Source organism: Papilio polytes, unplaced genomic scaffold, assembly GCF_000836215.1.
Source record: "Papilio polytes unplaced genomic scaffold, Ppol_1.0 DF824269.1, whole genome shotgun sequence".
Lineage (NCBI taxonomy): Eukaryota > Metazoa > Arthropoda > Insecta > Lepidoptera > Papilionidae > Papilio > Papilio polytes.
Genome location: NW_013524935.1, coordinates 2,418,749 through 2,430,449, shown reverse-complemented (window position 1 = coordinate 2,430,449; position 11,701 = coordinate 2,418,749). Strand labels below are relative to the sequence as shown.

General features: G+C 33.4%; 1 protein-coding gene across 2 annotated transcripts; it reads left to right on the top strand.

The window, feature by feature from the left end:
• The first annotated feature begins 1,421 nt into the window (after window positions 1–1,421).
• On the top strand, window positions 1,422–11,274 carry LOC106106148 (serine protease gd-like). Of its 2 annotated transcripts, none has more exons than XM_013286702.1 (9): window positions 1,422–1,797; window positions 7,728–7,890; window positions 8,469–8,657; window positions 8,896–8,977; window positions 9,267–9,496; window positions 9,941–10,087; window positions 10,308–10,423; window positions 10,769–10,913; window positions 11,043–11,274. In XM_013286702.1, the coding sequence occupies exons 1-9, from the start codon at window positions 1,594–1,596 to the stop codon at window positions 11,249–11,251; spliced, it is 1,485 nt and encodes a 494-aa protein (XP_013142156.1). In that variant the 5' UTR covers window positions 1,422–1,593; the 3' UTR covers window positions 11,252–11,274. The 2 variants fall into 2 exon arrangements, with proteins under 2 accessions (XP_013142156.1, XP_013142152.1); XM_013286698.1 differs by having other exon boundaries at window positions 1,423–1,797; window positions 8,803–8,977.
• The last annotated feature ends 427 nt before the right edge of the window (window positions 11,275–11,701 follow it).

The following is an 11,701-nucleotide window of genomic DNA, read 5'->3' as shown; positions in this document are numbered from 1 at the left end:
CCGCTTTAATATCTTAGCACGAATAGGCCGGCACGCCCGGTGTAATACCACGACCACACAGAAGACAGGCGTGAAACGGAAGCAATTTCGTGTTTCGTCTGATGAGTGTGGTGCCGGAGGCCTAGCTAAAGTCCCTTTCTCTTGCCACCCTTTTCTTATAAGGAGGGGTTGGGAAGAGGAAGTGGATTTGACGGTGGAGGAGATGCATAGGAAGGAGAAATATCCTCTTTATGTGCGTCTTCTCCTCCGTCGTATAAGTGTAGGCAACACATCTGCAATTGCGGATGTCTATGGGCAGCGGTCGCTTCGCCATTTTGGCGGTTTCAGGTGGCCGCTTGCTCGTCTGTCGCCTAATGTTATAAAAAAAAATGATTCTAAAAAGATGTTTTAGTGTAGACGTATTTTTTTGTGGTAGAAATTCCTTCGTGGCCTTTGTGGCAGGCGAGAATTAATTGCTTAGTTCTCATATACAAATTAAAAACATTATCATATATAGAGACAGATACTGTTACTAGCGACTTTTATTTTTTTTATGCAAAACACTATAACATATTCAAACTTGCTCCAGATTCCAAATTATATTTTTATATATATGGGTTTTACCAGGTCAGGGGATTTACCTTTAGTTACATTTCTTTTGCGTCTTGCGATTATTTTACTATAAAATGTTTAGTTTAATTGATAACCATATCATAACGTAACTAATGCTTAAATTAAAAAAAATAGATTTGCTACCTAAGTTAGTTTGTTTTTAAAATTATCTTAATTTATATGGTTGTTTAATGTACATTTTTTTCTAAGGGAGTCCTTTACCAACCGTTCGCGACTTCAAGTGCGATAGTTTCAATGATATATGAAAGAACAGCAGAATCACTTAGTACCAATAAAAGTAGTCTTTAACAGTTCACGTTTTTTATAGTTTATGTTTATATTGCCAAAATCAATTTGGTAAATCGATTAAACAAAACTTAAATTATGACATCTCTTATAATATCTTAACCTAAACACTTAAAAATAATACATAACTAAATATTAAAGTACGTTTTGATCCCGAAATACAAGTACTATATTGTTGTCTCTATTTTTCCAAAGACAATAGAAGAAATAGAAATAATTTTTTGTATCAGTTTTTCAGCGGTGGAAACCCACGGTTGTCGACGAGCCAGCAAGTCAACTATACGTCGTTTTATTGTGGAAATACCTCGCATACGAAAGAACTGATGACGACAGAAGAGTTTGGTCTCAGGAAAACCTACCATTTTAATTTTATGCTTAGTAATTCCATAAAAACCGGTACTAAGAGAGGGGGGGGGGGGTTAACATTAATATAAACAACTTTATAATCTGTATAAGAAGATCTAAAATGTTTTGTTAGATTTTAGTATATTATAATTTGCTCAATATTCGTGGTGAAGATGTACCCAATGTTTTGTTCCACTTCTCACTTCAGTGTATCATCGTGCGGAGGCTTGAAGACACGTCAAGCAGTCCGTTCAGAAATAACAGGAAAAAGTTTTAAACTTAATTTACTTTATTAAAAATGCAAATCGCATAGCGCTGTTTTTTAAATCTTTATTTTATATTAAAAGTAAAATGAATTGTGTATCAATCAATGTTTTCGTGACTGTAGGAATATCTTTGCTTGTTTTTGCAAACGCTCAATCCCCTTGTCCTGATATTTTTGAGTACAAAAATGATGATAATGGTGTTTACGGACTAATAACATTGAGACCTGATGGCAGAAAATCAACAATAACAGTCAGGACCAATTTCACGATCACAGCGAAATTATCTTCTGTAAGTATTTAAAAATTTTTTTTAGTTGATTTGTTTTGGTTATTAATGTCTGTAATCACTTTGTCTATGAATTTATTAATTGTTTGTATTCTAAATTCAAAAGTTGCAAATTAAAGCAATAATAAAAATAAGTATAGTATAGCCATTTACGGAAAACGTAGTATTTACTTATAAATATTTTATACATTATTATTTTGCATAAATATGTTTAAGTATTTATGTACATGCTTACCGATATCATATTGTAGATGATTTCCATAAATTAACAACATCTCTAGATAATTAACTACTGTTAATTATTACTATACATTTAATTGATGATTTTAATATAAAAATGCTACCACACTTTGTGATTTTCATCAGCTTTAACCTCTTAAACTGATACAACTGTGCCATTAATCTCGCGACCGGGAACATCCTTCGGGATTTCCCTGAGCTAAAAATACTTCAGGTTTTTTTCTTGCAATTTGCGCGTTACATAATACCGCCTCCGGACCCTGCTTATAAGCACATGTTAACATCGACATTGTTAGTTGATGATTTATTATATATAGTAGCAGTACCCCCAACGTCCCTGTCGACCATATGTTATCTCTATCATTCCTTTTCAAAAAGTAGATATAACAATATGTTTTATAAAGTTTCCTGAAGAGGAGTTTCACGGTTATATAGCAAAGTTTATGACTAATGTGATCCTTGTTAAAAATATTTACTTCTCGCATTTTTTTCACACACATATTATTTACGTCTGTATCTCCTCGCTAGTGCCACAGACATCCCTTGTAGCCCAATTACATAAACCCTGTAAGATGGAAGAATCCTGCGCTGGATTTCAAATGGAAACATGTAATATCACTGTGTTCGAACGCTGAACTCGAATTATGTAAACCGGGCAATATATCATCTTCGGTTATAAGTAACTATCTAATAATTACTCACTTAATAAAATCGGCTGAGCTTTAAATAGACCACAGGCGGGACAATGGAATAGGCCATTCCGGTGAAACGTAATTTTAAGTTCACGACGCAAATAAGTCGATTTGTCATACCAACAATACTCTTAAAAAGTTACTAAATCATAGCTCTTAATTGTCGTATTTAATATTAATAGTGGCGAACAAATTATTTAAATTCTTTGTATTAGCAAATAACATCCTGCTTTGTGGTCGATGGTTAATAAAAAAATTTCTATACATAAAACTAAATTATTGCCGTAAGTTTTTACTAAAAGCACATTATGTAATATAGTGTGTCTAAATAAGATAGATTAGTTTGATAAATGACGCATATAAAGTATCGAATTCAATTTGTATGAAGGCAAATGCCATACTTAATAGACAGGTATCGTAGTGACGAAACAAACCCGCGTAGCGAACAATTTTGAACTATCGATATTCGGTTTAAATAATTATCGAACTCAACTAAAATTATTATTTTCTTATTCATTTATTTAGAGGACAATTCTAGTATTTATTAGAATTGAATTTATTCTAGTATTTATTAAATAAGAATTGAATTTAGCGATGACAGAAATAATAGCGAAATCCAATTCGATTACGTGCGGCTGTAGCAGTAATAAACATTTATTTACTCTCATTATTTGTTATAGTCATTATTAATTTGAGAAAACAGTGTTTTATTTATTTCATAAGTTATGACTATAAATTTATCGATGCCAACTTCTATAAGAATAAAAATCGCAAATCTATAAGATTCATGACTGATTTTACACAACCGATCCCTACTAAATTTGAATTGAATTGTCAAACTAATCTAAATTATTTAGACACACTATAAGTACTACCTCAGTTTGTTAAAAGAGTATAATAACGTGACGACAATATGTTTTGCGACAGTGTTTTGACAGTGTAAATCCATCGTGAAATAATAATAAGTACATCATTTTTATTTTACGCTATTTGAAACTTACAAGTGACATACAGGAAATACAGGAAAATAAATTCATACCATATTATTCCTATCGGGTTTTTATCACAAAACAAATCATTAGATACATAACATGTTTATAATTAACCATTTATTTTAATAGACTAGGATTACAAAAAAATGCAGATAATGACTAATGATTGATCTTACATGTTATTTCAACTCAACTTCGGGCCTTACCATAAAAAACTTAGACTGTGTTTTAACACATATTAGCTTAAACAATACTTTTATACTGCGACTCTCGAATGGCCAAAGATTTTCTGTTGTAAAGAATTCACTGCACTAAAGATTCAAGTCAATTTTTTACATTTAAAGTCCTAAAAAACATTAGTTAATAAATTATTTTATTTTATTGATAAAAAAATATTTAGTTTATTGTCACGATTAACTTGAATTCCCGAAATTTCATGACAATGGCACATATGCTATTTTCTTGAGCTGATTTAAATAACACTATGGTAGTAAAAACCCGAGTCTCACAAACATTGTAGTTGTAAAAACAACGAGAATTTGAAGTTAAAAATTATTTGAATAAACTTCCAATACTGAATGGTGTATTCACGTGATTTATAATAGCAAAAATGTTAAAAATCAATTAGGTTATTTTATTTTTAAATATTAGGCTATTTAAGTAATCATCCACAACTTAATGTAAAGCAAAAATAAAGTTGTAAAAAATAAATTTCAGTATAGTGCATTATTTAAGTAAAGACGTAACTCGTTGAAATCTTTCATATGAATAAGTTTTCATAGGAGATAATGCAAGAGAAATTGTGTGAGAGCGGTTTAATATTTTTTTATGAAAATATTGGTAAGAAATAATTACTTATATAATACCCTATTTTAACAGCCCCAGCACAGAGTAAAAAAAAATAATTTAACGTAACTTTCATTCCGGTATACCGTTCCACGAAATGCATGACTAAAATAAATTGGAAGGTTGTTATAATATTATAATGTATGGTTTATGAAAGCCTAACTCCAAAAAACAACATAAAATTTTTTCCATTGGTCAATGCCCCACATGGTCGGTTTAAATTAACCGTGTTATTGCTCGGCTATATACGCTTGGAAATTCCAAAGTAACGTTGAGATCGAATTTTTGACGTGATTGTTACTTACAATTAGTTTTCCTCCCAAAAAATCGGCCTGAACATCGTGTGAAATTTTAACGTTTTTAGTTATATTCTCTGAGGCTAAAAATCTCCACAGATTATTTTTCTGATCTCCTTGAGAATATTTTTTTATATAGCACCGGCCTATGGTTGTTTTTAAATCTCCCCGGCCTTTTGAGGTTTTACAAACTTGATTAATGATTATTACCTATGTACAAATATAAAACAAAACATAACAAGGTATTTTACCTTAAGTAGCAACCTAAACATCTGTACGAAGTTACCTATTTTGTAGACAGAATAAATGATATATTTTTTAAAGTTTTTACGGCGGCGGTGAAAACCCGCAGCATAACACATAGAACGAATTAACCAAGCTTACAACTGCAAAAAAAGCATTGAAATTGGAATTTGGAAACTACTAATTCAATTCCAATATAAAAATATTCCGGTGTTTGATAGTTCGTGAACAAAATAAAATAAGTTTTGTTTTTATTCTAATCAGACATTAGACAGGGGGATTTACGTCATTGGCGTAGAATTTTTAGTAATATTTATATAGACTTCTACATCTTGAGACAAACAACCGGTTATAAAGCATCAAAACTATTTGTAACGAGATTTCTTCACGTGGCTTCGTCCGTTTTCTGGTGTTAAACTCGTTTAACAAATGATCTTGTAAATAACTTAATATAAAGGTTATAGGTCAAAGGTCACATTTTGCACGAGGTTATTTTTTCTGTATATGCCAAAAAAACTAGCACAAAATACCAATGGTTAATAATATTTCATATTGCAGGGATGGTTCGTTTCTGGTGTAATTCCGCTGGGTTCTCTAAGTTAATCCATTAAAAACTAAACTAAAATAAAAAAAGTAATACTCCTACATAATATAAGGTTAAATAATGAGACATATTTATTGGTTTAAGTTGGTCGCGTGACTTTGTAGGACCCTCGAAGTTGAATAAAGTGACATTCAACTGTGTTTGAGAACGCACGAGACTCGTAACTGGCGACCAGTCGCCGGGGAAATCCCATTTCATTCTCCGCGGTGATTTACGTATTATTATTTTAATGACTAAAGATGCTCCATTAATATCATCATCATCATCATCATCATCACCAGCTCACTATACGTCCCCACCGAGGGGCTCGGAGCCTACCCTAATATGGGGTGACTAGGCCATAGTCAACCACGCTGGCCAAGTGCGGGTTGGTTGACTTCACATATATCTTTGAATTTCTTCGCCGATATGTGCAGGTTGCATCACGATGTTTTCCTTCACCGTAAGAACGTCGGGTAAATTATGTACATATGAAAATTCGAAAAATCGAACATCACATTGGTACATGGCGGGATTCGAACCCAAGACCTGTAGATTACAAGTCAAGTGTTCAAGCCACTGAGCCACCGACGCTCGCCATTCATATATCTGTATAAAAACATTTAATTTAAAAAAATCTTAAATATCAGATTTAGATACTGCATTTTTCATTTTTTTAAGTGTAGTTTATTTTATAATTTTGATGTCCCGACATACTCGTTTAGATGGATGAATGTCTGTTAGAGTATGTAGCCTAAACGGCTGAACGGATTTCGATGAAATATGGTATTGATGTATAAGATAGTCTGGAAGAACACATAGGCTACTCACATTTTGACTTTTTATAATCCACGCGGACGGAGTCGCGGCCGAAAGCTAGTAGCTCTATAAAAATCTAGTCGAAAAAAAATCTGAAATTGTCTATGTTCAATAAAATTTATTTAATTTCAATGCATAGTATCCTCGTAAATGTAAAGAAGAAAAGAACATTTAAATCTAAAAATGTAGTTACTTAACAAAACTTTTGATGAATGTTGTTTGGTTGTTTTTTTTTTACAAATAATGGGAAAAACGTTACTGCGATATGATTCTTAGCAGGTTTGGATTCTTAATAAGAGGATCCAAACTTGTTATTTTTTACCGTCGTCGGCAGACCAGTCAGACGTAAACTTATTTAATTGAGATTCGTACGACGTTTCTTGTTTTATTACTGTTTGTTTAAAGTATTTACTAGAGATCCTTAGCTACTAAAGCTAGCTTACTTATGTTCAATGTTTTTATATATATTTATACAAAATATGGCTATGTCGATCGTTAATTTGAAAAGATCTGATAGTCTGGGTTAAATTTTAACTGGCATTTTTTGTAATAAAATCTTATTATTCCATGAATTTAGGTTTTTGAATATCAGTCGATCTGCTTGTTTCTTTAGACCTTTGACTAAACTATCGCACAACTGTTTAGTCACGCTTTGATTCCTATGAGCTTATATGTTGGTGAACACACTACTCGATGTTTACTTGTGCAACTAAACAGTTGAATTAGCTGGGAAACAATCGACAATCGTACAACAGTGTGCGATGGTTCAGTTGACTAAACACCTTTGAAGGTGTGCGCCCTCTCTTACAGTAACGTACTATAACTTTTTATAATTTAGAAATAACCAATTATCCAAATTAGTTCGATATATTTGGACTTCCCACATATATTCGGCCTAGGATTAATCCACATATAAGGAAAATAATAACAAATTGGTTGGGATTTCCGCATAATTAATACAATGAACCACAACATGATTGTCGCAACTACAATAGTTTAGAAAAATGTTTTATTTTTAGTACTTAGTACAATTTTAGGAAAATTTTCAATCGACTATTTATACATAAAATAACGCAGGTTATCTCAAAAATTTGTCGCCCGTAATTTCATCTATTAATTGATATAAAAATTCATCTAGAACCGTTCAGACGTTCCGGAGTCACCTGGTAACATTCATACATCATTTTAGTGATAAAAACGATTTTTTTTTTTCAATTTGTAGGAGTACGTTGGCAACATCCGACCTTATGGAGGTGCCAATGCAATCACGGAGTACAACAAAGGCAATACAATACAATACAGAGTGAACCTGCCAGTGAGTTCTCCACTTCCAAAGATTACAGCTCTATACGTAAATGATGACCTCGTGTGTTCGGATAACCCAGGTAATTTTATACTACACTAGCTTTCATCCGCGACTGCATGGAATTAAAGAAAAACAAAAAATAAGCAGCCTACTTGTTCTTCCAGACTATCCTCTACATCTGTGCCAAATTTCGTCGAGATCCGTTCAACAGTTTAGGCTACAAACTCTAACAAACATCCATCCAAATTTCCGCATTTATAGTATAAGTATGAAGAAAGTGAGGGTAGGAGAGGCATAGACATTTTTTCCTTCACAGTAACATTGGTATATTAAAGTTACTTCAAGGTAACAAAACTCTTAATAATAGTAATGAAATCTACAAAAGGATCTCACGTAAGCCCATTAACTCTACTTTAAAACGGATTATCTTGAGGGGAAAAAGTTACGAGACTCGACCTTAAATACATGGAAAGTGATATACAGAAACCCTTAAGCCCGCTACATACGATTAGTTTCTGAGCAGAAATCTAACGTGTGTAGGCAAAATTGAACAGTTCTCAGTTTTGTTAGCTTACAGCTGGCTTACAGAGACCACACGATTTATGATTTACCTTCTATCTGAAACTGGCTCTGTAATATTTTTTGTACTATTTACAGATACCTTGGAAACGAGTAATTACGTGACAACAATAACACTGCAGCACACACTGTACTCGGGAACCAACGTTATTGTTGGCAATAATCGACCAGTGACCTACACGCCTATCAAATACAACATACAAAATGATCGAGTGGTATATAATATACCATCGATAAATAACGACAGGACAACCACCGGAACAATATGTAAGTAATAATTACGCTAAAAGAGGATGTAACAGTCATACAAACTCAAACTCAGTCAAACTCAGATATTTATTATACGTTACATGTCTAAAAACATTAAATAAAAATTGGAATAGTCAATTATCGTAACAATTACACTTTCCAGATACGTTTTACGGAGGAACAAATAGAAATTCAATTAATTTCCCATCGAGCTTATTTGGTAATACTGGCTTATTTAGTACCGGTCCTTCAACAGCCGTGCAGCCGGTAAGAGAACCTCCACGGACAACTATACGACAACCAGCGCCGACGCTGACACCAGCACCAGTACGAAATCCGTAAGTGACTTTAAGTAACTACCTTAAAGACCATTTAGTAAATCAGTATAATATTTTTATCAATGCCTAATTATCGACTTTATCTTATTAAGATGAAATATTTTTTTAATCACCTTCTTATTTTTTATTTCTTGGTATTGTTGAAAATGCGTCGTCGAATTATAAATTTAAAGCATAAGAAACCTAGAGTTAAAACTGGATTTTATTCCATTTTTTTTAATCTTGTAATAGTAAAGCAGTACAGAGTTTCTAAAATGAAGTAACTAATACGATAATGATTTTTCAACAGTGATCGCGATTCCGGTACATCGTCTCGTGTTTCTGACAAAGACTCTGGTGTAGAGGACTCTTCTAATATACAATGCGGGCAAGGAAAGATAGGTGTGCCGCTAATCTGGCACGGGCAGACATACCCGCGCGGCGAGTGGCCCTGGCTCGTCGCCATCTACCAGACCGTCGCACGGACTCTCACCTTTGTGTGCTCCGGCACTCTGATATCTGACCGACATGTCCTCACAGGTAAACTATCATCTATACATGAAACTGTAACTGGTCGATACATGACAAATATATTAGAAAACAAAGGCTTAGAACACTGAGAAAGTATACGTTTGTCTGCGATTTCGTGCATACTTATCTCAGAAACGAAATAAACGATTTTAACGATGTTTTCACCAAAGTGTTAAAATACCTTTCATTTAAAATTTTATTACTGTTTCATCTCAATCAGTGTATGAATAAATATGTTATACGTATTAAAAGCAGCTTTGGAGATTTATTTTTTAATGTAAATTGACCTCTGGACTTTAAAATAAGTTACATGTTAGCCTGGACAATGCCATTGTGACATGACCAATAACTTAAAAGTCATAAGCAATTGGATAACAAAAAACTGCTTTTCGTGGAAAAATCTAGTGATTCAACTAAAGAGTACTAGAGTACTAACTTCAACAAACATTGCAGCTGCTCATTGCATGACTAACAAGCAAGCATCAGACATGATTGTGAAGATAGGCGTTTACAATTTGGACGAATGGGGCGGCGACGTTGAGATGAGAAAGCTCTCAGCGGCGGATGTGCATGAACATTACAGCAAAACTAACTTTTCAAGTGAGTATGTATGAATACTTGATTTTACTCAATTATAAGTATTTATATCTAAATCGTAACATAATCAGAGAAAAATTATGGAGATGAAAATAAAGTCAACAGCCAAATAGAGAACAAATAGAGCAACAACTAAAAGAGGGCATTTTTATAGATCTTTTTTTAAACGCATCATATTTTTTTTTAATTACACGCTCTTATTAATATTTTAATAATATTTCAGATGACATTTCACTATTCACGCTGGAGAAGTCTGTTGAGTTCAACAGTAACATAAAACCGGCGTGCTTGTGGGGATCAGATGTTAATCTAGACCGTATCGCCGGACACACTGGAGTGGTAATATATTTTTAATATATAAAATAATCTTATCTTCTTTATCATATGAAATCTGCATCAGTAACTCTCATAGTGGTCCATTGATGCCGCTGGAGTCCACGGAATACCCGGGGGAGTGTAATTTTATTATATTGGTGTAATGTTCCCTGAGGGAAAATACCTAATCATTGAGTGCGACCGTTAAACTTTGGATATAGAGATTCCTATGATTAAGAATAATATGTAACAAATGTATCTTCGTAGTCCTTAAATTAGGCTGATGATTTGGCACTTCGTCAACACGATAAGCCTCTTCGGGAGTTGCCAAGTGAAGCGTTTGGTACTATAACTTGAGTTTTATTTTAGGTTACCGGTTGGGGAGACAACGAGTCGGGCAAAGGCGGGCACGGCGATCCCAGAATGATCCGCTTGCCTATCGTCACCAACAGGGAGTGTCGAGCGACTAGATCTGAATTCCACAAGCTCACATCTGACACCACTTTATGTGCTGGTGTGTATAATGATTTCTATATACAACTTCAATGACGCAAGAATATCACGATCGTGTATACGAAAAAAAGTTTTTAAAATGAAAGGGAGATGTAGTCTGTTTGAATGTATTTATTTTTTTATTTTCAAGGTAATCGCGACGGTTCGGGCCCATGTGCGGGTGACTCTGGAGGCGGTCTGTTCGTCTTGGATGACGGCCGATGGAGAGTCCGCGGCATAGTCTCACTTGCACTGTCGGCTAAATCTGCCGAAAAGCCATGCAATCTCGACGAGTATGTCATCTTCACGGACGTTGCCAAATACAGATCGTGGATAAAAAGACACATGGCATTTTCGTAATTAAACTAGCTCATACAATATAATTTCTGCATTTTTACTATAATTTATGGACCAGTTATTATTTTTTGATTAAGAATAATGTAGAAATGTAAGTTTTCATTTATAAATTTGTCAAATAAATGCCGATGTCTTTTTTATATAAGTAAGCTTTAATTTTTAGAAAAAATAATGAATATAATGTTTATTTTTAATAATTTTGTGATAAACTATTACAATAAATGTTTTAAAAATAAACAAAGTATATTACCAACTAACAAAGTTAATTTCATTATGTTGAGCCCGAAACAACCTATCCCGGACCCAAACCTGTTCCTCTTCGCTTTCCCATACTTTTCGCTTCTTACAATGTTTTAGAATTATATCAGGGTGCACAATCTCAGTACATTTAACTTGGAAATCCGAAGATAAAATACTGCAATATAACGGAGCACCTTAAATCTATTTTGATAA

Bases quoted from the DNA above. Each gene is read 5' to 3' on its own strand.
- LOC106106148 (XM_013286698.1), top strand. From the start codon at position 1,594: ATGAATTGTGTATCAATCAATGTTTTCGTGACTGTAGGAATATCTTTG. The intron at 7,891-8,468 runs GTAATTTTATAC...TACTATTTACAG, and splicing joins CGTGTGTTCGGATAACCCAG to ATACCTTGGAAACGAGTAAT. The intron at 8,978-9,266 runs GTAAGTGACTTT...ATTTTTCAACAG, and splicing joins CCAGCACCAGTACGAAATCC to TGATCGCGATTCCGGTACAT.